Here is a 26,675-nt window from a genome sequence, read left to right on the forward strand (position 1 = left end):
GAAATTTTTAAATGGTGTAAATAAAACACAATTTAACATTTTAATCTATGATATATTTTCCTCCGCTATCTACAATATCTCGCCATCTTTCTGGTAGCTTTTTTATTCCATTGGTGTAAAAAGATTCTGGTTTTGAAGCAAAAAAACTTCTGAGTTCATTTTGTATATCCTGTTTAGAATTGAACTTTTTGCCTTGGCAAAAATTTTGTAAGGCACAAAATAACTGAAAATCACTTGGGGCAATATCCGGGGAGTATGCAGGATGTGGCAAAAGCTCCCAATTCAGTTCATTAATTTTTTGCAGCGTTTTTCAAGCCGTATGCGGTCTAACGTTATCATGGTGGAACAACACTTTTTTCATATTCACCAATCACGGGCGTTTTTTAATCAATTCTGAATTTAAACAGCAAAGTTGTTCACTGTATACATATGCATTAATGGTTTTATTTGGTTCTAACAATTCATAATAAATGACACCATACATATCCCACCACACACTTAGCAGAACCTTTTTGGGATGTAAAGACGCCTTTGGTGTTGGAATTGGCTGCTTATCTTTGTCTGTCCACTGTCTTTTTCTGGTGACATTATCATAAATAACCCACTTTTCGTCACCTGTTACCAAACGGTCTAAAAATGGCTCTCTTTCAAAGCGCAATAGAAGGGAAATGCAGATGTTTAATCACTGCTGGCAATTGGCTCCGGACAGCTCATGTGGTACCCACTTTCCAAGCTTGGATACTTTTCCAATCTCCTTTAAATGGCGAAAGACTGTCCCATGAAATGAATGCATCTTTTCTGCGATCTGATCCACTGTGAAATGTGGCTCTGACTCCACAAGGTTTTTAAGAACGTTGTTATCAAAATCGACAGGACGTCCTGAACGGGGTTTATCATTAATGTTGCTTTTTCCAAGTTTAAATTTTTCAAACCATTTCTGGGCAGTCCTCACACTAATAGTATGTGCACCATGTACACTATTAATTTTTATTGCTGCAGATCTGGCAATTTCACCACTCGAAAGAAAAAATATAACACAGCACGTTTATATGCGTTATCGATATTCATTTTTTATCGGTACTAATATGCGTCTGATCTTTACGAAATTTGGTGACAAACTGACGAATACAACGGTCAAGCGATGACAAGTTTCGACAGGTTCGGAATCTTATGGATCTGGTAATAAATAATCGCGAAACCCATACATGCTACTAATGCGCACGAACTTATGGACTGACCTGATATAATGTTATCTAAATAAATATCAAATTGGAATGGAATATCTTCCACTCCAATTTGTTCATTAAAGCCAAAACGATTGCCAGATTGTTTGGCTTTTATACAACCATTGGGCTGAGATGTTTATATCCAATTTGTTCAGATTACTACTACAGTAGAGCCTCGAAAACTCGGCCTAATGTGGACCAAAGGGTGGCCGAGTTTGTGAAAATGCCAGGTTATCGGGAATGGGGTTAAAAAAGAATAAGTATGCGTGTTTCCTCAGAAAATATTGTACTGTACTTGTATGTATTGTTTGCTTGAGAATACAACAGAGAATAAACTGCCCAAATACCCTTAAACAAAGGAAAAGTACGTCCTTTATGAAGGCATAGAGCCTTTACTACATGAAAATGAAAATTAATAAATACACTGTGTACAGTAATTTACTTGATAAGACAGACCTCAGAAAAATACTTTATGAGGCATAAAGCTGTCTATAATGAAAATTAATTAACTAAGGATTTTTTTGCCCTGTCAGGGTGTGGCCGAGTTATCCGGAGTGCCGGGTTATCGAGGCTCTACTGTATTATTCTTTTTTATTCTTACTTTATAAATTAATCTTATACCTTGCATTAAAAATGCAAACTGACATATGTAATATTGTTTGTAACATTTAGGTAAAAAAACAATAGTTCCAATAAAATTTTTAATAGACCAAAATATGAGTTATTCACTCTCATTCACTTAAAGCAATTTGATTGGAATGATTGTACTTCTTAAATTTGTCAAATTAACAAATATTAGACTTGGCTGTGAGTAACGTCACAAGGAAAACAGGACCTTTTTGTAAGGTTTGAGTAAAGTCACCACAAAGTTTACTCAGAACGTTTTTAAGAATTGTCAACTGCTGAAGAGAGTTCACCAAAAAAAAAAAAAAAAGAAAATTCAAAGTGATTAATTTTACTCTTCTATGATTTTTTCTATATGATAAATCCAATATTTGTTTACTTGACAAATTTCAAAGTATTAGTCAAAGGTACAAAGTACATTTTTCAATCAATGACAAGTATAATTTGAAAAAGTATTCAAGAAGAATTATATATACTTCATAAATTCAGCAAAAACATAATCAACTCATAATTTACATCATCAAACATAAGCGAATTTTCTGCTTGTTTAAATTATAAACAAATTTCTATCATACAATTATATTTTTATATCACCAAATTTATGAAGTTATATTTATTATAGAAAAATTGCTTTTATCAATTAATCAAGTTATTCTTAATTTTATTCATAAATGATTATTTTATAATAGTTTTTGTCAATTAATACTGAGACAACAATACAAAACTTTAAACATATGAAACTTTTAGTTTTAAAAATATACAAGCAAGAAATATTTAATCTTTCAATAATTTTAATTTTTTGAACATTTATTGATTTTTAATATACAAAATTATATATATTAATATGTATATATATCAATATCATTAATGTTGCTTTAGATCAAATATTAATAATAAAAAGAAATATTTTCTGATAAACTTTTCTTTTACAACTAACAAAGTATAAACTTTACAGTTTTCAAATATTCACATAAAAATATCATAGTATAGAGTTTTTAAATTTTAATGAATTTTTTGGTAATATTTGTGAGCAATATATTTCATTGATAAATTTTTCAATGTGCTAAATTCTTTAAAATACACTTCTTATAAATACAGTGTTTTTTTAAGAATTATCAAGAGCTACCTCTGGTATGTGAATTCTTTAAGCATATTTTGCATTAGAAAAAATTATAATTTCTTACTTAAAACAGTATAAACAATTCTGGATTTTTATTTTGAACTTTTATTCTTAATTTCAAAATAGACAAAATATTAAAAAGTTTTTCTTCAAGTCTTTTAGCATTTGTCCGTCAATATAAGATATACAATGTATTGTTTCAAACAAATCTTTTTAATTTATTTTAATAATGCTTTATATGTCGTCAGCTATAAATTTTTTATTTAGAACATTTAGATTCAAGTTTGATATAAATTTAAATGTGAAAATGACTTGTTTCAACAAAAAGTTATAATATCATAAGGTATTTTTTTTTAAATTGTGTAATATACAAGATTTATAATAAATTGTATCAATATAACAGTACATCATCATCATCCTATTATTTTTGTCTTCAGTTAAATTTAGTACTTCAATTCTGAATTATAAAAATGGAAATGTAAATAACTTTCAAATATCAATCAATATTTTTTAATTATCATTCAAAAATATAATTTTCTGATATACATACCTGATAAAATAAAAAGAAGTGAAAGATACAGTTTTGTGACAGCCATTGCATATTGTCAAGACAAATAGCTGAATATGTAATCAATAATAGCATCAAATACAAACATACCACCAGTAAATAAACCACTCGTATTGATATAATAAGATTAAGCTGCTGTAATGAAAATTTGTTCATTACAATCTGTTCTTTTTCTGTCAAATTTGCAAGTATATTTATATATCTATGCTTTATAACAGATACAAAGAAATGGATTATTAGTGTTGTGAGCTATACAATTATTACAGCCATTCAAATCTTATCAAAACAATACAAGTGATATTTTTACTGATGCTCAAATATTTTAAATTTATCATGTCAGATACTTTACAACCAGGAACATAATGACACAAGTCAGAAACATTCCACCAAATAAAATAAATTTATCTTGATAAGTACGTTTCTCAATCAATCTCATCACCGTATTAGACATACCGAGAGTATTCGCAATGTCCAAGATCTTCTTATGTACACCCTTTAAAGTTCCCCTCTGATCTCTTAGATTATTCAAGACATTACTTCCGCTCATAATCAATTCGTCGACACCTCGGTGAGCATTATTGAGCGAATTGCTATGCTGTAAGGCATGATCGATCATGATGGAAGTAGCCTGATCATTTGGGGTGAATCTTCTCGATAATAATTCTTCTCGATCTCGTTGCTGCTGCTCGACATTCAGGCGTTTCAATTGGAAATTCCTTAATGCTGCTTGATAGTGCTGACAATCGTATTTCAGTTGATCTACACGCAATTTAGCATTCTGTTTTCTACTCGGTAGTTCTTTATTAGTTAGCAATTCCAACTGTTCGTTATTGCTGGTTATCCTATCTATCCTGATTTGTATTTCTTCTTCTATAGATTTACATTCATTTGGACTGCATCTTTCTAGCCGAACAAAGGTTTGATTTAATTCATCTATTAAAGATTTCGTCTTACGATACAATACATCCATCTCTCAACAACAATCTCATTCACTTTCATAAAACCAATATTTACAGAAATATAATCGACAGCGTCAGGCAACCGACATCACTATTGCCATATTGTTACTAGACTGACTCGGAATTGTGACGTGTACAATTATATGAAATCGATTAAAAACCTTACGTAATTACTTTTAATATATTTAAAAATATACGAAATGTACATTGAAATATTAAAATAAATTGAAATGTACATTTTACGGCAATAGTTAATTAATTAATGATGACTTTTTTATTCAATTCTTCTAGTCTGAATGTAAAATAATTTTAATTACATTTAAAAATAAAATAATATTACTTATAAAATGTTTAAATTAATTTTTAATATTGAAATTGACGTCATTGAAATTGACTAATCGTCGATTGCGTCATCGTCAATGGCTTCCATGAAGAAGTAAACATTGACACGTTGTTATTGGATGATGTTGCTGAGGGAAGTTTGTCGAAATTCCCTTTCTTTACTTTAAATATATAATGCAGACAGAAGATATACATTATAAACTATATGAAGGAAGAGATAAGGTAGGTTCTATTCGTGTTTAATTGGTGCTTTGGTATTTTATTTCATCTCTGCTACTCGCTCGAGATGCGTCAGCAAAAAATGGAAGGTTTTACTTTGTTTTTTTTTTATTTTAAATAATTTAAAAACATTATTGACCAACAAGATTACTAAATCTATGTTCAGTAAACAATTATAATTACTACATTCATAATGCTAACAGTTTAGAACTTCTATAAATAATAATAATCCGTCAAAAATGAGTTAATTTTGAGAAATTTTCAAACTATTCAAATAATATAATGGAATTTTTAATTTGATTAATTGTTGAGCATGAATTTTAGGTAGGTTTTTAAAAATGGTTCATAAATATATCACAAATGAACATGTATGTATAATGTACAGGAGTGCAAAAATAGGCACACGGTTATGAATCTGAGAAATACAAACATTTGGCAGAGAGTTCTTCGTTGTTGTTAATTTGTGTAGGTATTTTACCCACATAGTAAGTCTGAGAAGTATTCCCATTAAAAACACTTCACACCACTTATACTTACTCCAGCATGTAAAATTTAATGAACACACACACATTTTCTGCCACCTTAAGGAGCCTTCGTCAGATGAGGCACTGTTTTGTACATCAAACAAGAATACGAAGTACTGTATTTAAAAACTTTGTATCTTGTTCGATGTACAAAACAGCTCTCTTACCCAGTGAAGGTCCTTTAAAGTAGCTAAAAACATTTGTGCATTCATTAAATTTTATGTGCTGGAATAAGTATAAGTGGTGTGAAGTGTTTTTAGTCAATGGTTTTGGCTTTTGAGAGTGTTCGGATGGTATTCCCGTACCGTTCCCATTTCAAATTTTCAAGTGGTATTGTAATTAATTACAATAGATGCTAACTTTAAAAAAAAAAAGGAAATTATAATTAAAATGATCTTCTATCAAATCCCAATGATCTAGTTCCATTTAAAACAATAATATACAGGAATCTTAATGCTAACTATTGCCTGGTGTTGATTGCATTAAAGTATTAAAAACATGTTACTGCAACGATTAAATATCACTGGTTGTTTCCTATGTAAATTGTTCCAGAGGTACACCAAAAATATATAATATCAATTGGTAGTGAAATGCATGCATTCTGTTATGCAATTATTAAGAAATGATAAAGCTCGTGGAATAGAAAACAAAGCAGGGGTCTAACATAGTCTAACTTCTTATGGAACAAGAAAGCTTTTACTATATAGGATCTAACATAAGAAACTTCTACAAAAGAATGAATAAACATTATGCATCAATTAGTAAATCTAATACTTTAACTAGTACATCTATCGCTCAGTGGGCTTTGATCAAAATGTAAGAATCTTCTGTAAACATCCTTGCATAATTATAAAACATAACTTTGCTCCACCATTCAGAATTATACAGCAGTTATATATTTATTATTTCAAAAGAAATAACAAGGGTTATAAGCAAACATGAATTTCGCATACTCTCTGAAACATGGATTTGGTTATTGGACATGTTAAACATACTGACATATGATAAAATAACCAGTAGTTTTCCTATTTTATAATTTTTAAGTTATAGTTTCATGTATTTTTATCTTTGATTTTATGATATAAAAAAACTGTTTACAAATTTGAATATTTAAGACATACAATATCACATCTATTCTTCTTTCTTTTTGAAAGAGCAGAGCTGAAACTGATCAAAATAAAGACTTGAAAATGTTACTCTTAAGAATTATATCCTTGGTTTCCTTAATTAGCTGTTTTTTTATTTTTACTATTGTTTTATACAGGAATCTTTACAACAAAAACCAAAACAAACTCACTCAGTAATTAAAATACAGTATAAAATAAAGAAACATTGTACATCATACCACACTTATGTTCCAAACAAACCCAAAATAATGCTAACTACCAAGGGCTGATACAGAGGTGGGTGGCTGCCCAGGCAGGCAAATTGCTAGAGGCAGCAAAATTGGCAAAAGAAAATAAAAATAATAAAATATTCTTAATTTCAAATAATTGATTATTTTATCAGGTCAGTCCGTAAGTTCATGGGTATTTTATGACCTTGAGAAAAATCTTGTTTTGCTGTTAAAAATGCCAGTCTAATGTGATACTTTTTACACTGAAGTGTTAAATTGGATCTCATTCATATAATACTGTTCAGAATTGGGAACATTTCAGTTGTTTATTTTCATTAAAATGGAAGTAACAGATGAATATAAGAGACATGTTTTATACTTTTTATTTTTAAGTGATGAGAATGCTACAAATGCAGCCAAAAATTAAATACTGTTCATAATCAAACTGTAATTAGTGTAAAGACTGCACAGAAGTGGTTTGAAAGATTTAGAAATAATGATTTTAGTGTGGAGGATAAGGCTCATACTGGAAGACCTGTTGACTTTGATGATGATGCTCTCTCTGCACTAGTTGAAACAGAACCATCTTTAACAGTTGATGAAATTGCGGAACGTTTAAATTCATCCCATGGAACTGTTCATAGACATATACAACAAATCGGAAAAGTTTCAAAGCTAGGAAAATGGATACCACATGAACTGTCAATAGCTAACTGACAACAACGTCAACTGCTCAATTCAAAAGCTTCAACTGGGAAATTTTACCTCATTCACCATATTTGCCAGATATTGCTCCCAGTGATTATCATCTTTTTCGGAGTTTGCAGAATTTTTTAAAAGGGAAAACTTTTGAGGATGAGAACAATGTAAAAAAGGCTATTTCTGAATATTTTGATTCAAAACCGAAATCATTTTACAAAGACGGGATTAAAAAGCTATCATCAAAATGGCAAGAAATTGTACAAAATAGTGGTGAATACATTATAGGTTGAAATAAAATTTAATTAAAATTTTTTGTTGCTTTTTTTGTAGATAAAAATACGCATGAACTTATGGACTGACCTGATACTTTTTAAAAATAATTAAGTAATTAAATGTATAAGGTCCGAGCATCAGATCTTTCAATTAAAATTACACTATGCCTATATTTAAAAAGGGCGGCAAATAACTATCTTGCCCCTATAGGCATAATTGCTAGGTTGGTTCCTGCTAACTACAATGTAGTTAGTGTTATTTTGATTCTTGTATATTATTGTTTTAAAAAAAATGTTAGATGATTGAGATTTGATGGAGAAGATTATAATTCTTTTTATTTTAATTCATACAATAGAGCTTGAAGTATGGGAATATCAATTGTTTGTTATTTATTTTATTATTTTTCATTTCTCATTTGCAATTTAAGTATAAGAATGAATTTTTGTTTTCAATGTTTTCCTTGCATTTTTTTTTTTTATAATAAAAACTGTATACCTACTTTTGCACTCTCTGTATATAAATATTTATAAAATTTTGGTTAAAATGTCATACAGTGATAACAAATATTATCATTATATTATCATGTCATAGACATGTTACAAAATACATGAATTGTTTTCTTACTTTTGTTAAGAAATGTACCTTTTGAACTTCCTACCAGCCTAACAAATCTAACTAATTAGCAGCTGCTTGTCCACAAGTTTTGCTAACAAGTAGTTGCTTGTTCAAAAGGACCAGTACAACTAAAATAAACAGACATACATAAAAACAATTTACAAACTAGGACCACAGTGAATTTGAGGGACTTGGAGGAAAAACAATGTATTTTGCAACACTACTAAAACAAAGTTATTAATAAATTTGGATTTGTGCATCATCAATGCATCTTCTAAGAAACTTTCATGGCTCAGTTGCAAGCCCTATGGGTTGTACAGTCACATTAATAAAACATTGCATATTAAAGTGTTGTTGAATTGAAACACAAATCCTCATTTTTCTCAAAAATCTTTCTAATGTGGAATATGCCATTTTTTTCCAAATCCCTCAATTCTTAACAGTTAAGAATATACAAAACATTGTTGAAATTGTCATATTTTGTTATGCTGACAAAAATTACTAATTTATTGTTGCAAATATTTTCCTGAAAGTGGATCTGTGGAATATGAACATTAGTTATATTTAAATATAAAGTGGGTCGGGTTCCAATAAAATGCTTAATAGGTTTAGTGTAGCTCAAAATATTTATAAATAAAACTTTTCAAGACTTTTTGTTTCAGTTTCAGAGTTGGGGATCTAATACTGAGATGAAAGATCTCAAACTAATACTGAGATGAAAGATCTCAAAAACTCTTTTCAATCCATAAATACTTTTGACTCCTCTAATCTATCAAGCACTTATTTTGGGCTGCAATTTTCAAATTACATATCTATAAATTCCCACTAATGTCTACTGTCTGTCCTTTTTTAATCTCAAGAACAGAGTTAGATAGATAAAAGTCAAGACCAGATATGGAAAGCTTAGGGGCAGGTAATCCAATTAACTATTATACAAACTTTGGTTTGGACTGTAAGTCATGTTATTTAAATTCAGAAATTTTCTCCAGGGCCCTTAGTCTCGAGTTTTTCATGTTGTACTCGAATTGACGTCATTGAACTCGTTCGTGTTACTATGACTCATAATTGGTAGTCTTGAGTTAGACCCATCAGGTGAACTCGAAAGGCAAGTGGAAATAGGTCATATTCACTTGTTTACATGTGTCATTAAGTATGATGGGATTATTTACAATGCATCTGGGTTTGCTACTATAATGATTTGACCAATCAACTTTACTGAAACAAATCAATGTGAATTAGTTTACACGTGTTATAGTTAAAAGTTTTGTCTTATAGCAATATAGTATGCAGAAACAAAATGGAAGCCTCCAATGCTTTATTTTAAAAAAGAAGTGAAGAACAAAAAGAAATATTAGTAACATATATAGAAAATAATAAGAAAATGAACAGTGGAAAATTTGTTGTCAAATTTTCCACTGTTACAACAAATTTACAAGAAAAAGACAATTCAATTTGTGGAGAGAATTAGTTGAAAAATTAATTGTGTATTGGAGCTAAAAAATCCATTGTGTAATGGAAAAATATTTTAATTTAATCCTTATTTCATATAGTTTTCTTTCTTGATCTATTTTTTAAATTGTTTTGTTTATTAAGATTATTTATTATAATTACAGTAGAGCATCGATTATCCTAAATGGCAATTATCTGAAAGAATTCCAGTCAGCAAATTTAAATTTTCGCCAGTGCTGTGGCGCTGCAATCTTTGGTTATGTCTTGGGCTACTCAAATATTTTACATTTTTGATACTAAATTAACTTCTGGAGTATAATTTTTTATTGTTTTTATATTTTTCAATATATTTGTTTTGTTTGTACAAAATAAAGAAATAATTTTTAACGATACAATACAGTAATACCCCAACTTACGTGAACCCGGAGTTACACGATTTTCAAATCTCGTCGATTCGTCTTTTGTTTGAGCGCCATGCAACCCTTGATTACTCACTCCCCCACACTATTGTTCAGCTTACATGTTTGGATGTGTCGCGCGGAATCCACACATAGCTACAATTTATTTTGTGATATTTATTTCTGTGTTTGTTATATCTACGGAAACTCGAGAGACTCTACTATGTCATCCAAACGAAGTAGAACTAATTCTTCTGCATCAAACAAGAAAAGAAAAGCTTTATCTTTGGAATGTGAAGTTAACAATTGGGTATATTCGTAAAGTCAAACGAGTTAAACGAAATTGAAGTCATCGTTATTCCTATTTCGTTAGACTTTTCGAACGATTCGTTAATAACGCGTTTAAGTCGTTTGACTTTACGAACGTACCCATTATTAAAGACAAAAATGAAAATTTGTGAATTGGCAAAGAAGTTTGATCTACTGAAATTGTCAGTCAGAACAATTATAAAAGGCAAAGAAAAAATTCTTGAAGCTGTGAAAAATGCTCAATCTTTAAATTCAAGCATCATTCGTAAACATACCAGTATTATTGCTGAGATGGAAACAATTTTAAAATTATGGCGTAATAATCAAGTAAATGTGAAAAATTGTAAAATAATATAGGCCTAATTTGTTATACATATGTATTATCTAAGATTTTATTAAAAATTTTTTTTTAAATTATTGTTTTCTTTAGTCTCCGGCCTCAATTAAAAATTATTTGTATGTATTTATATGCGAAATTATACCCCGACTTAAGCGAATTCGACTTACGTGGTTACTGCTTGGTCCCACCTATCGCGTAAGTTTGGGGTATTACCGTAGTCACGATTATTATTTTAAAAAGTTTACGTTAGGCTTAACATCGACAAAAATTCAGTGTGAAGCAACACGCAACAGAGAAAAATTTCAACATGGGCTAGGTTAATATATTTTTTTTTGTACATAATCGGTTATCCGAAATATCGATTTTTTCAAATAACCCCAGTCCCCAATTGATTCGGATAATCGACGCTCTACTATATTTATTAATATAGTATCTATGCTCTTAATAATTTATACATATAATTTACTATCATTTTAATTCTCTTTTTCGATGAATTAGATACTTCATTTTATTTTTGGAAAAAATTTGCTGTATAATTTTATCAATTATGAATTAAAATTTTTTTATTAGTGTTGACTTGACATGATAAGAAATGGCATCTACTTGTGGTCAAAAAATTCACTGCCTTAAACTACTCTTTCGGCTCCTTCTAATGCTTCGATTGCGATTAGAATAGCGTATCTATCAGCCATTTTCACTTCCATGTAGTGATCTCACATGCTCAATTCAACGTGAGTAGCAACTCACATGGTGAGATGGGAAAGCACGTGAGTTATAACTTGAGACTACCGATTTGACATCAGAGTGCGAGATGGTACCACATGACACCTTCAGCATGTTGGGAGTTGTAACACATAAAACTCAAGACTAAGGGCCCAGAATAGAGTTAGATGATTGGCATGACAGTATTGTTAACAGGAAAAGTATGCTGTATGGATGCAGGACACTACTACGGATGCAGGACACTACTAAAATCGAGAGCATTGTGACGAAAAATTGTATCCTGGCTTTTTGTCATGCCACAGTAAATAATTGCTCATTGGATTTTATGTTTTATTTGACATAATCATTTGTACTTAAACAGATTCCATAAAACTATTTTTTCTTTATTATTGAGAAGCATTTATTGTTACTACTTATTTTTTAGTTTGTTACAATATGTTTAAATACAAGTGCAAATGTTACCATGAAAATATATATGTGAAACTTAGCATCTCATTGTAATTTAAAACTCCAAACTGTTTGTTTTACATTTATTTATATTTGTTGTAAGAAGTGGGGAGAATTGTAGAATGGCTGAAAATTTACTGAATAAAGAAAACTTTTGGTTTCCTGAATTTAGCAGTTTGATTTTTAAATTACAAATGTTATCAGTTCATAATTAAGAAAAACAATAATGTAATTCATAATCTCTTGAAATACATTAGCCTGTTTATTTGCTAGTAATAGGGTTTCTCATTTCCTTGTCCTTTGCTTGTCCCAGGATTTTGAGAAGAAAGTGATCTGTTTCCAGGGATCCTGGGAAATCCCGGGATATAATTAATTATATTTAAGATTTTTTAAGTAATTTAATACATCCTGCAACCTCCAAAAATAATAATAATAATAATAATAATGCTGTGTAAAATAAGTATTAAAAATTACCTTTGAATTATGTAGAAATTTTCACAAATAGAAAAAATTCATTAAAGTTTGTTGCAAACTGCTTACAACAAAAAAAAATCCCTTTCAATTGAGTTGAAAAATTAAAGAAAAAAAATGAACTTGGATCAAACTTCTAACTTAAAAAGTAGTTTTCATTTTTTAAATAAAACATAATACAAAATATTATTGTAAATTTTTATAATAAGATTTTAAAAAGCAAAGATAAGATAGCAAAGATAGTCAATACTCCGATCACTCAATCTGATTCTTATTTTAGTAATGGAAAGTCCTGCTACTAAGAATGCCCTTTCCGATTTAATTGATGTGGGTGGAATCATCTTTAACGCATTTAAGAGAAGATGAATGTTATGTGTTTTTTTACCTGTAGTCTCGGAAGATTTCTAATTCATTTTTGAGACACGTTGCAGTACTTCTTTGCTGTCTAATATTCTTGATTTGTCTACCTCGGCTGCTTTAATAGCAGCATCAAACTTATAGTCCGATAATTGATCAGTTTATTTGGCTTTAATAATCAGGTTTATGAAGAAAAATTTCATACTCATTTGTATCATTGTTCAATTTGCACAACCTGACATAATGCAGTTATCAAAGCTACTGGGGATGGTTAAAAAATTAAGTCAGCATCAGTGCAATTATTCAAGATATTAATGGTTCTGACAAGTAAAGAATTTTCAGAGTCCTGCCACAAACAGGCTACATATTGATTATTAACAATCTGTTACATGCCATAACAAGCAAAAATTTAAAAAACTAATAAGCAGGCTTAAAATTAAATACAAATGCATTCTGACAGTTTATGAGTTACTTATGAGTTAATTACTTTCTATTTGCAAAATTTCCTCAACCTTAACACAAAATAAGAAAAAAGTGAACTTTTAAGAAATTTGTGGGATTTTCCGGGTTAATAAACAGCTGGATCCCAGGATCCCATTAGAGAAACTCTAGTTAGTAAATGTAATTGTATTCAATAATATTGCAGAGTTGTTTTTCAAATTACTCCATCCACTTCTATGAGAATTTATCAATAAAATTTTTATTACAACTTTCCAACTAATATGGATATCTAAAGCTAGGTTCACATTGGTGTATGAAACATTACAGAGTGGTGTATGAAACATTACAGCATATGAACTGCCAGTTAATCCACTTTTGGCATCTGTTTGACCAGTTGAAAACATCTTAACTTTTGCCAAATTTTGGTTAATTTGATCAATAAACTTTTCACAACTAGTGTTCAACCAATTATTTTCTAATTCAGTTTGTGTTATATAATACAGTGCAAGCATCTTCTCATTTTGGTTAGTGTTTGTAGTGGTTGATATGACAACTTAGCTTTAGAATTTATTTTTTATGAATGTCTTAAATTGGATTTATGATGAAATGAGTGTGTGTAAAAGGATTCATTTTGTCATTTTGGATCCAATTTAAAACTGAAAATTGTTTCCCTGTTTTGCTTTTTTGTTGTCATGTAGTCTGCATGTTCTCATTTATAATTCATTCTAAATTGTAACAATAGTATTTTTATAATTTAGATATAAAAATACAGGCTATCGTAATTTTATGCAGCAGGTGATGAATTTCTGAAGGAGGCAACCTTAACAAAATAAGCACAAAATAAATAATTTTTTTTGCCAATCGGAAACCATGTTGCTATACTTTTTGTTGTTTAAGCACTATAAAGTGCAATTAATCGACCAGTCACTAGGTATCCTTTTATTCTTTTATTTATTTTTTTTTATTTAGTTTCAACTAAATAAAACTCTCAAACTCTCCATACTATGGAAATGAAGATGCTTTGCTGGTGCCTTGGCTTTACCCAACTTGACCACATCCCGAATGAAGACATCCAAAAGATCACAAGAGTGGCCCCTATATCTGAAAAGATGCGGGAAGCAAGACTCATATGGTATGGCCATGTCATTTGTAGTGATGAACACTCAGTAGCGAAGAGAGCATTACATCTCAGCCCACCTGGACGATGACCCCAAGGGCACCCCAAAATGAAGTGCATTGATCGACTGCAAGATGACATGAGGAGGGTAAACGTCACGCTGGAAGATGCATTGAACTGTACCAAATGGAGAAGGACATGTAAGAAAGCGGACCCTGCATAGAAGCAAGACTTCAACGCTAGAAAGAAGAAGAGTTTCAAGTAAATAAAAAATAAAAGGATAAAAGAATGCCTAGTGGTCGATTAATTGCACTTTATAGTGCTTAAACAACAAAAAATCATTTTTTATTATGGAATAAATAGGGATGTATCTGAGCATCCACAAATCTATATATATATATATATATAAATCGACATGTGTGTCCTTATATTTCACTTTTTCGCCAAAACTACACATCACACGTGAATGGTGTTTGTATGTGGTGGTAGCCCCAAGTCTCCATTCGTGCATAGGGGTGGTTGCGTCTCGATAGCTATAAGGGTGCGGGAGATATGAGGCTGAAAGTGGTTGAAAGTGGCTTTCTATTTCGAATGTTTTGTTCGAATTTGTTCGAATATTGGTTTGATTATAGAACGATTGTAAACATTCCAGAAACGTTGAAAATAGTTTGTTTGACTAAACGTAAAAATTCTCTAATTAGTCTGGAAACTGGGGACCTAATTCTTGCATTCTGTGAAAACGGGTAAGATTAGCTATAATGTAATTATCTTAATCTTCACTATCGTTACTTTTTCCCAGCGAAGCGGGTTCTTGCAGCTAGATTCTAGATTACTAAATAGTCTTTTATATATATAAAAAAACTATATTACATACAAATAAAAACCCAGCGAAGCAGGTCATTGCAGCTAGTTAATATATATAATGTACCATATCTACTGATTGCAAGCCGACCTTTTTTTAAATTTTTTTATCAGTATCATTAATAAGGTTGGTAAAGTAGGTGATGCTCTTTACTGATATAGTTGAAAGTTTGGAAAAATATCACCAGAAGTTCCCATGTACACGTGGAAAAGTATTTCTAGAATTCGTCATTGGTGCATTCAAAAAGTTTTCAATCTCGAACTCACTTGAAGGCACAGAAGATGATGCTCTGTACAAAGATAGTGATGATGAATCTTGAATCATCTGATGACAGGATCTGAACAATTAAATGGTATAAAATTTATTCTTTATGCTTGATTAATAAAGTTTTATTTTCTTGGGTTTGCTTACAATCAGTGTCAGCTTATAATTGAATAAATACAGTATGTATATATACACATATTTAATAAAAATATGTTTAGTATCAAAATTTTTACCAATACAAAATAATAATAATAATAATAATACAGAAATTATAACTTATTTATTTATAACCAAAATGAATGATTCAATTTTTATAATGCCACTATATTGATCTCATACAGCAGTGCCATTGGATGTAGCTTCAGTTCTGTGATGATGCTCCTGTTTCAGGGTCATTTATCAATGATGGCTAAGTTTGCTCACCTTTGTAAAATATTTGCTGTATTTGTTGGGATGCAATTTGAAAAAATTATAGATCTATAAATTTCCACTGTTGTCCATCCATCTGTTTGCCCTTCATTAATTTCAAGAATGGTGTTAGATAGATGAACTTTAAGACCAGAGATGGAAAGCTTAGGGACAGGAGGCTCTGGTTTACTGTATATGAACTTCCTGTATAGACTGGAAGTCATTTGAATTGAATTAAAAAATGACCAGCATGATTCTGTTGTTATCAGAAAGTATGATGTACAGGAGCAAGACACTACAAATTTGAGGTGGAGAATATATATTTTAAATCAAATAAATTAAGAATATGATTAAAAATTTCAGCCTAGCATTGTGACCATGTCACAATAAATAATTGCTTGTCAAAAGCTGTTTGCCATGCCTTTTCCTCTCCTCGAGGATTTCATAATAAGGTACTAAGGCTTCATTTAACTCTATCTTACAAAGTCACTTCACTCCTAATAAGGGCCCATTTCACAACACTCTTTAATCATTAGCAAGAAATTGTTTAAGGGCACCAATATTTTCTTTACATCACACACTAGCTCATCATTGTCTCCTCTTTGTGCATTTAAATATTCTACCAAATTTACTAATTCTTCTAAATAAATATTTGTTTGAAAACCAGTGTTGTTGTGAATTGATATAAATCAAACTTGACTTAAAATGGGGCATATATATATATATATAAATGGCATATTTTCAGTTTTTTTTTTGTGAATAAAAATTAACAAACAAAAGGTAACATGCTGAAGATTAAATAATTATCCTATCTAAATATTATTGAAAATTTTAAACATGTTAAAAAGTAATATCAATATATTTGAAAAATAATCTTGAAAGTTTAATGATTAAGCATATTATTCAAAGAAATTTTTCTGGAATTATTAATTCAGTAAATATTAAAACAAATCTCAAACCAATATATATAGTTTTAAATACAAAAATTATATTTTGAAAATATATGTAAAGTTAAAAAAGAGACAACAAAATAGGACACTTATACAGTTCGTCCAGTGAAAAGTTCATTTGTGAATTTTTTTAAGTTTATACTTATGTCCAGGCTAATAATATTTTATCCTCTAAAACAGTTTCAGGACATATCAGATGAATCTGATGATGTCACTGAGCTAAATAACTTTCTCCAAAGAAGAAAATGAACAATCATTTTGTAATGATGATCTACCAGCCACCAGTGAGTGTTGTTAAATATTCAATAAAAAAAATCTTTTCTTTATTATGTTGGGCTAATTTAGAGATAAATGATGACTGATATGAAGTTGTTGTATATATTCCTGTCAAAAATGTTTTCCAAATTTATTTTTGCAATGGATGATGATTAGACATCATTCCCAGATGTGGTTCAAAAGCATCCCAAAACAAGCAGCACAAATGGAACTACACTGATGTCAAAGCAGTTGAACTCTTGATATTTACTTAATACTTTTATGAAACTAAACTAAGTATCAGTTTTTACAAATTGTATAAATGGTGTTTATCAATAAAATAAATTTATTCAGTATTAAATCACTATTAATAATTATAAATTATGGTCCATCAGCAGCCAGAAACTATACGGTAGAAATTTTTAGCCCCTATTTATTTTTATTACAAAATTTCTACAGTAATAAAAACAATTATTTTTCTATAATACTATTTTAAGCCGTCTTTTTTTTTATTCTTGGCCATTATGTTAAACGCTTAACTTTCTTCATTTTTGTTTTGACAATTTGAAATTGACAATTTTTTCGATTTTTAAAATTTTCTGTACAGAGAGAATTGGCTCCCTCTGATAACACCGATGGGCCCATAGTACCATACTTTTGTGGTATTATGGGACCCATATGGATAGCCCTTCAAGATTTTATTTTTTTCGAGGGAAAAAACCTTAATTGTCAAAAAATTTTCCTATTACAAGAGCATAAATTGAAAAACTTGACAAAGTACTGCAATTAATGTTTAAATTCTTTTTGAAAATAAATTTAAAACGTAAAAAGTTGCCGACGGTATCACATTCTTCTACTCCTGGATCCTCTTGGAATAAATTAAAATTCAAACATTATTATTAATTCCTTTGTTTAGGAAATATTTAAACGTTCACAATTTATCTCATCAATACGATTTTTTTTCTATTTAGATAATAAAGCGAGCCAATGATCTCATGTTAATTCATATTTTAAAGTAGTATATAGAGTATTTAGTCAATTGATTATTACTATTTTATTAAAATTTCGTATAAATTTTTGTGACGACGTTATTTCTACTACAATGATGATTTAATTTTTTCAAACTTGTTAAGCTTTTATAAAATATTGGCGTTGTGTTTTAGTTTTTTTAAAAAACTGTGTCATACAAACAAGAAAATGAAAGATTTGAATCGAATTTAAAATTATAACTCGTTTTTGTTTAAAAAGTCGTATAACGTGTATTATAGCCGTCGTAATTACGACAAACGAGCAGCCATTGAAGGATTCGAATTCCGTAAAGGTTTTTCGACGAATGAGAAATTTCGAACGGTAAGGATCGATAAAAAAGAAGAATAAAAAACCGCAACTCTGACCGAGCCGGAATGTGCGTCGAAACTAGGATAACCAATGAGAACGCTCAACGAAGCGTCCTACGGGACCGACCGAAATGCGTAGTAGACGATCCGTGTTCTTAGCGAGCGAGGATTCGATNTAACTCTATCTTACAAAGTCACTTCACTCCTAATAAGGGCCCATTTCACAACACTCTTTAATCATTAGCAAGAAATTGTTTAAGGGCACCAATATTTTCTTTACATCACACACTAGCTCATCATTGTCTCCTCTTTGTGCATTTAAATATTCTACCAAATTTACTAATTCTTCTAAATAAATATTTGTTTGAAAACCAGTGTTGTTGTGAATTGATATAAATCAAACTTGACTTAAAATGGGGCATATATATATATATATAAATGGCATATTTTCAGTTTTTTTTTTGTGAATAAAAATTAACAAACAAAAGGTAACATGCTGAAGATTAAATAATTATCCTATCTAAATATTATTGAAAATTTTAAACATGTTAAAAAGTAATATCAATATATTTGAAAAATAATCTTGAAAGTTTAATGATTAAGCATATTATTCAAAGAAATTTTTCTGGAATTATTAATTCAGTAAATATTAAAACAAATCTCAAACCAATATATATAGTTTTAAATACAAAAATTATATTTTGAAAATATATGTAAAGTTAAAAAAGAGACAACAAAATAGGACACTTATACAGTTCGTCCAGTGAAAAGTTCATTTGTGAATTTTTTTAAGTTTATACTTATGTCCAGGCTAATAATATTTTATCCTCTAAAACAGTTTCAGGACATATCAGATGAATCTGATGATGTCACTGAGCTAAATAACTTTCTCCAAAGAAGAAAATGAACAATCATTTTGTAATGATGATCTACCAGCCACCAGTGAGTGTTGTTAAATATTCAATAAAAAAAATCTTTTCTTTATTATGTTGGGCTAATTTAGAGATAAATGATGACTGATATGAAGTTGTTGTATATATTCCTGTCAAAAATGTTTTCCAAATTTATTTTTGCAATGGATGATGATTAGACATCATTCCCAGATGTGGTTCAAAAGCATCCCAAAACAAGCAGCACAAATGGAACTACACTGATGTCAAAGCAGTTGAACTCTTGATATTTACTTAATACTTTTATGAAACTAAACTAAGTATCAGTTTTTACAAATTGTATAAATGGTGTTTATCAATAAAATAAATTTATTCAGTATTAAATCACTATTAATAATTATAAATTATGGTCCATCAGCAGCCAGAAACTATACGGTAGAAATTTTTAGCCCCTATTTATTTTTATTACAAAATTTCTACAGTAATAAAAACAATTATTTTTCTATAATACTATTTTAAGCCGTCTTTTTTTTTATTCTTGGCCATTATGTTAAACGCTTAACTTTCTTCATTTTTGTTTTGACAATTTGAAATTGACAATTTTTTCGATTTTTAAAATTTTCTGTACAGAGAGAATTGGCTCCCTCTGATAACACCGATGGGCCCATAGTACCATACTTTTGTGGTATTATGGGACCCATATGGATAGCCCTTCAAGATTTTATTTTTTTCGAGGGAAAAAACCTTAATTGTCAAAAAATTTTCCTATTACAAGAGCATAAATTGAAAAACTTGACAAAGTACTGCAATTAATGTTTAAATTCTTTTTGAAAATAAATTTAAAACGTAAAAAGTTGCCGACGGTATCACATTCTTCTACTCCTGGATCCTCTTGGAATAAATTAAAATTCAAACATTATTATTAATTCCTTTGTTTAGGAAATATTTAAACGTTCACAATTTATCTCATCAATACGATTTTTTTTCTATTTAGATAATAAAGCGAGCCAATGATCTCATGTTAATTCATATTTTAAAGTAGTATATAGAGTATTTAGTCAATTGATTATTACTATTTTATTAAAATTTCGTATAAATTTTTGTGACGACGTTATTTCTACTACAATGATGATTTAATTTTTTCAAACTTGTTAAGCTTTTATAAAATATTGGCGTTGTGTTTTAGTTTTTTTAAAAAACTGTGTCATACAAACAAGAAAATGAAAGATTTGAATCGAATTTAAAATTATAACTCGTTTTTGTTTAAAAAGTCGTATAACGTGTATTATAGCCGTCGTAATTACGACAAACGAGCAGCCATTGAAGGATTCGAATTCCGTAAAGGTTTTTCGACGAATGAGAAATTTCGAACGGTAAGGATCGATAAAAAAGAAGAATAAAAAACCGCAACTCTGACCGAGCCGGAATGTGCGTCGAAACTAGGATAACCAATGAGAACGCTCAACGAAGCGTCCTACGGGACCGACCGAAATGCGTAGTAGACGATCCGTGTTCTTAGCGAGCGAGGATTCGATCGGACGGCTTGGTTAAGGGTACGTACTCCTTACGCCTATTTATTTCCCACTTTCTCGCCTTATTTCGTGTCGAACTCCGCCGAAATGCGTGGCCCGACCCACGTCTGGCGACCATCGGCCCCACACGCGGACAAAAACGCGCACGAAACGTATATTGTCGGGACGTGCACCCGGCTTAATAAGCGATCGAACTACGTGTTTCCATGCATCTGCGTTGGTTCCACGTACGTACTTAAAGAGCGATAAAACGATATTGTGTAGCCAATTTTCGTAAATTTGGACAATTTAAATATCACGATGTCTACTTTTTTTATTCATAACATTTTGTACTGGTATAATTTGGGGTTTAAAAAAAAAAAAATAGTTGTTTAAATAAGTAGTAATGGAGATGATGTCAAACGAATCTGTTCGGGTTTTTTTCGGAGTTGCCAGTGTCTGATTTTGTCAGAAACAAATTGGCGACGGAGAAAAAGTTTCGGTGGAAAAATAAACTGTCTTGTGTGTCGTTTCAGGAGAGTCCCGACCGAGAGGACCGCAAGGATAACGGAAGGAAAGGACGAAAGCCGGGGAGAAAATCGGCAAAGGTCGACATGAAGGCGAAGCTGGAGAGAAGCCGTCAGAGTGCCAGGGAGTGCAGGGCTCGGAAAAAGCTCCGTTATCAGTATCTGGAGGAACTGGTGGCCAACAGGGAGAGGGCGGTTCTGTTGCTGAGGAAGGAATTGGAAATGGTATCGTGGATTTCTGTCGTGTCACGTGGTTGTGCCGGGCTCGGATAATTATTTTTCTGTCGTTTCAGTACAGGCAGTGGTGTAGGGAATTGGATGAGGGAAGGATTCCGGAGGATGCACTGAAGATGGTGGAGAAAGAGAAGAAAGAGCAGTTGGAAAATATAAAGAAAGAACAAGAAGCTGAGAATAGCGTGTAATTTATGTGACTTTTCCAGATCAAAACATATATGTATATTTAAATGCAAATTTAATAGAAAAAATTGTAAAAGTATATTTATTGTTAAATATTATTATTGTGAATAAATTTATAAAGATGTGTTTAAAATAATCATTGTAAATATAAAAATTATTTAGAATATGAATAAAAGATTACATTTTCTAAAGAATTATTAGTTGTAAATTATGTTTAAATCAAAATTTGCATATGGTAGCTTTGGATTATTTTTTATCTATAAATATATTTATAAAATATTTTGGAAATCTTTTACAATACAAAATTTTAATTCCTGTATAAATACACAATAATAATAATAATTGAAGATTACTATTTTGTGAGCTTATATCAAACTTTTTAACTTCTTAGCATTATTGTGGATTTATCATCAAACAATGAATGTGAATTCAATATTTAAAGCTTCTTTTAACTTAAAATACAAAGTTAATGTAGTAAATGATTAATATTAATACAACAGTTTTTTAATGCTTATGAATTTTTGTGTGCTAAAATTTTTTTATAAATTACATTAAGAGTTTAACATTCTAGATTATTGAATATTTTGTTCATACAGACAACCTAATCTAGTTTATTTTAAAGCCTCGTTTTTATTTTTCTAATATTTAATTGATTAGAATCACAGTATTTGTATTCTTTGAATTTTAAATAGTAAATACATATTATTAAGAATAATAAGAGGAAAATAATTTATTTGCCTTTAAATTTATTGAAAAATGATTATTTAATTCATCTCATCATCTGACAAAATGTTTTTAGATATTCTTATCTAATAAATTAGTATTTAATCTCTCAAATAAAATCTATACAAAAGAAAATTATTGATATGCTACATTTTTAAAGTTTATAAGAATACTAAAAATTGCTATTTTTATATATTAAATAAATGTAATGAAATAAAATACAATAAATATTAAAATTCAATTCTAAGCTTCCATGTTTAATAAATACATCTTACATATAGTTGTTTGTTTTGTTCTGAAATAAAGTGTAAGAATTAAATCTCAAAACTCATATATTTAACTATGTAATTTGAAATAAATGCTTTCAGCTATTCATTATCATAATTTTGTGTACAGGCAGTCAAATACAGTACTGTAATTGTATTTTTGAATTACATAAACCAGTTTTAGAGACATGTTAAGAATATAGAATTTATAAGCAGAAGTATATCAAATTTTACTTTTTTAGATTATGGACATTGTGTTGTATTATTGAATAAATAGTAAAAAATTGAAATTGTTTAATGAAAAAAATTTAGAACATCTTATATTCATATTTAAATAAAATTTCAAGTTCCTAAAGAATTTTGAGTATTTTCATGTTATAATTTGCAATACAAATTCAAATAATAAATATGAAATTTTGAATGGAGTAATAGGTACTGTATATGTTTTAGCAAATATCTTGTTAATAACATGTTTTAATAATCTTGAAACAACTATAATGTAGTTGGAGTAGGAGTGATTTCCATATGCAATTAAAAGTTTTTATGCATGTGAAAAGTATGGCAATGAAGATTAGTAAAAATACAAAATGGAATTAACTTGTAGAATAGGTTTTTAATAATTGTATGTATTAATATGATTATTACTAATAAGATAAAGCTGTAATTTATTTTAAAGAATATATAGTTTTATCAATTTGTTCAATATATTTTTGTAATTCCACTTAGAATGACAAAGTTTATATATACTTAAAATGAAAAAAATAACTGTATGCAAAACATTATTATGTATAGTGTTGACTTATAATTATTAACATATCTGAATTTCTTTAAGATAAGTTAACAGTAAAATATATTTGTAATAATAGTTATCTGAATTTATTATATTATATTACTATATTTACATAATGTATAACTTACCTGTATATGGTAATATAAATTGGAGGTTTCCGACCTTTTTTACTTATTGACCCCTTTCTATACTGATACAAAATAGTAAATTACAAATATAATGAAACATAGTAATCAAATACCAATTTGTAATTTCTTTACTCACAAACAAGTACTGTACATAATTTTAATTATTTACTTTAATAAAATTTAATGTGAATTATTATTATTATATATTATTTTTAAATATAATAAAAATAAATTTGGACTGTATACAATCCTACTAATTTATTGACCTCTCAAATAAGTTTAATGACCTTTTGCTACTAAGTTGGGAGCCCCTGATTTAAATAATATTTTAGAAATAAATTTTTGTAATATATTTTGTTGTTATCATTTTTATTTTTATAAGTAAAATTATTTTTGTATGCTAAAAGTTTATATAAACTAAAGCAAAATATTATACTACTACAGTAGAATTCCAAAATAATCATCATGTTTAACATTCTTTGTCTTTTCCTAGATTTAATTTGATCATTACATAATATGAGATAAATTCAGATAACTTGTGTTAATCTTATTTATTATGTATTTCCTTATTTCTTCATCTCAATTATCTTATAGAGCACTTCAATATCTAACGCTTTCATTATTCCTATAGGACAGATAGAAGTATAACATGCAGCACTTTTGTGCAGCAGACTGTCAGTTGTTATCTGAATTGAAATTGATTTGCTGCATGTAAAAGTAATGTTATAATTGATCTTATTCCATAAGTTTGTAATATAAATTTTTTCTATCTTCAAAAATTAAGTATTATACTGTAGTGAAAAGTCCAAATTACATAGTTTTCTTTGAAACCCAAAAATTCAGTGTAATATCATTGATCACTTTTGACTCACTATTATAAATATAAACACACATATACTCTTTTATTAATTTGTATTTCTTTATAATTTCACACGAACTTCAAAGATTATACAAAGTTGCTTTGTAACATTTATCAATTGAACAAAGTTCAAAATTTGATTTTTACTGAAAGTTTAGCTTGTTTTTATTCATGTCATATTTTACTTGCAAATCCCTTTTGAAGAAGATTAGAGCTGAATGTCTTAGGAAACCCATTCATATAGTCAAAGCACAAAAGTTCAGTCTTTTTAAGACTGGTCAATTTTGAGAATAGTCTATATATTTTGGATCAGATTTTATTGACAGAGATTAATGCTACAGTTGTAACCTATCAGAAGAATATCTCAAAAGGAAATACTCATTTTAATGGATGTATTTTATAGGCAGCTTCATAGAAAGGATCATACCTTCATGGGATGATATATAAGAACATCTTGTGGTGACAGATTCTCTCAATTTCTCTCAATGCTATGTACGAACAAGGAAGACAGACCAGAGCCTTATTGCAGGAATTTATACAAGACGAAAGGCGACAAAATTAACTCTACTACATTGGATCCACAGGGAGGTCATTAAAAGAACATAAAAAGGAACATACAGAACGAGCGCACTATAGATTGAGAAAGAGCTAAGTAATACAAAAGATTCAGGACAAGAGACTTAAATATGCAGAAAGCATGAAAAATACACAAGACCAACCAGGAAGGACAAGCAATAAACTTTAGAGAATCAATTAGTCTCAGCAGCATGGAGAGCAGGCATAATCTGAATATTTAGTATGAAAAAGGGACATTTGTACACACTCGTTGAACCTTTATTCCCAGTACTGATTAGATTTCGGAACAAAAAGTGACGAATGGTTAAAGAATTAGGCACAGTTGTGCTACTGTTTTTATTTATTTATTATGGTATTATATTTATATATATATTGTATTTTTATTTACTAGACATCTATGAAAATTCAAACATTTAAAATTGTTCCAAAACAAATTTCATTTTATAGAAATCATTCGATTTTTTATTCCTGAAGAAGGTCATTCAAATGGCCAAAAACATTTGAAAAGGTAATAAAAAAAAAAGGCTGAATATTAAAGGTTTTTGTCAAGGTTTGGTTGTTATTTAAGTGCAGTTAGAGAAGAGGGTTGCTGCAACTGTTTTGCAAGCAGAAACTACTGCCATTGAGGAAGTTGTTGCCGCTGAATGCAGCTTGAAGACATAAGGTATCTTTCTGATGAACCAGAGAGTGGAAGACTCGAAGTATTCAAACTTTATGGTGTACTTATCAACAGACCGGAAGCAGAGGTCAACATTAAGAACTTTATTCAAACTTTACTATGCAATTTATCATTATTGCTGGTTATTTTAATAATAATATAATTTTATTTGACATATAATTGCATACATCAAAGGGAGGAAAAAAATAGAATAAGTTATTTTAGCTCAAACCATCTAGTTTCTTTAACATCTTGTTGAATTTTAACAAACAGTTTGAATTACTGCACAACATTCTTATGTATTCACCATACATATAATTTCCACAGTTACAAAACATAGGAAAAAACCAGTCACTATACCTACATAACTGATTACAGATTGTACATGCAGGAGGACCACTCCTTGATATAATGCAATTTAACCCACTCCTCATTTCCTGTAATTCCAATTCTATACATCTGAGTACTATGGATGGTATTCATTCTTTCCATCTATCAATTTGTTTTTCAATAACCATATCACCAAATCCCAGCCACCATGAACTGCTTTCCGCTTTCATCCACATTCTTTCCATACCTGTCCCTAAGTAATTCCAGTATTCTTACGTAATACTTCACAACCACTTTTATAAAAAAGATTTTCAAAGGTACCCATCTGGTTTCCCATAAAACAGCAACATTTGATGCATGAAAT

At 29.4% G+C, this 26,675-nt stretch overlaps 2 protein-coding genes across 3 annotated transcripts in view; one reads left to right on the forward strand and one right to left on the reverse strand.

The window, feature by feature from the left end:
* The window catches only part of LOC111625499 (Golgi SNAP receptor complex member 2-like), a 12,417-nt gene extending 7,794 nt beyond the window's left edge, over positions 1 to 4,623 (reverse strand). The window contains exons 1-2 of one of the 2 annotated variants that reach the window (XM_023368647.1): positions 3,521 to 4,623; positions 3,303 to 3,427 (exon numbers count right to left, since the gene is read on the reverse strand). In XM_023368647.1, the coding sequence (XP_023224415.1) occupies positions 3,870 to 4,508 (639 nt within the window). In that variant the 5' untranslated portion in view covers positions 4,509 to 4,623 and the 3' untranslated portion in view covers positions 3,303 to 3,427; positions 3,521 to 3,869. Of the gene's footprint in view, positions 1 to 3,302; positions 3,428 to 3,520 lie in introns of those variants that run through there. The other variant, XM_023368648.1, reaches the window with a different exon arrangement.
* A 271-nt stretch (positions 4,624 to 4,894) lies between these two features.
* LOC111625501 (cAMP-responsive element-binding protein-like 2) lies at positions 4,895 to 22,103 on the forward strand. The gene is made up of 3 exons (XM_023368650.1): positions 4,895 to 5,061; positions 21,574 to 21,789; positions 21,858 to 22,103. The coding sequence occupies exons 1-3, from the start codon at positions 5,014 to 5,016 to the stop codon at positions 21,984 to 21,986; spliced, it is 393 nt and encodes a 130-aa protein (XP_023224418.1). The 5' UTR covers positions 4,895 to 5,013; the 3' UTR covers positions 21,987 to 22,103.
* The last annotated feature ends 4,572 nt before the right edge of the window (positions 22,104 to 26,675 follow it).

The sequence above is a fragment of the Centruroides sculpturatus genome, unplaced genomic scaffold (assembly GCF_000671375.1).
Source record: "Centruroides sculpturatus isolate CEXI.00-Female unplaced genomic scaffold, Cexi_2.0 scaffold105, whole genome shotgun sequence".
NCBI lineage: Eukaryota > Metazoa > Arthropoda > Arachnida > Scorpiones > Buthidae > Centruroides > Centruroides sculpturatus.

Excerpts from the sequence above, each read along its gene's own strand:
- LOC111625501 (XM_023368650.1), top strand. The coding sequence starts at position 5,014 with ATGCAGACAGAAGATATACATTATAAACTATATGAAGGAAGAGATAAG. Across the intron at positions 5,062-21,573 it reads TATATGAAGGAAGAGATAAG|GAGAGTCCCGACCGAGAGGA; the intron begins GTAGGTTCTATT and ends GTGTCGTTTCAG. Across the intron at positions 21,790-21,857 it reads TGAGGAAGGAATTGGAAATG|TACAGGCAGTGGTGTAGGGA; the intron begins GTATCGTGGATT and ends CTGTCGTTTCAG.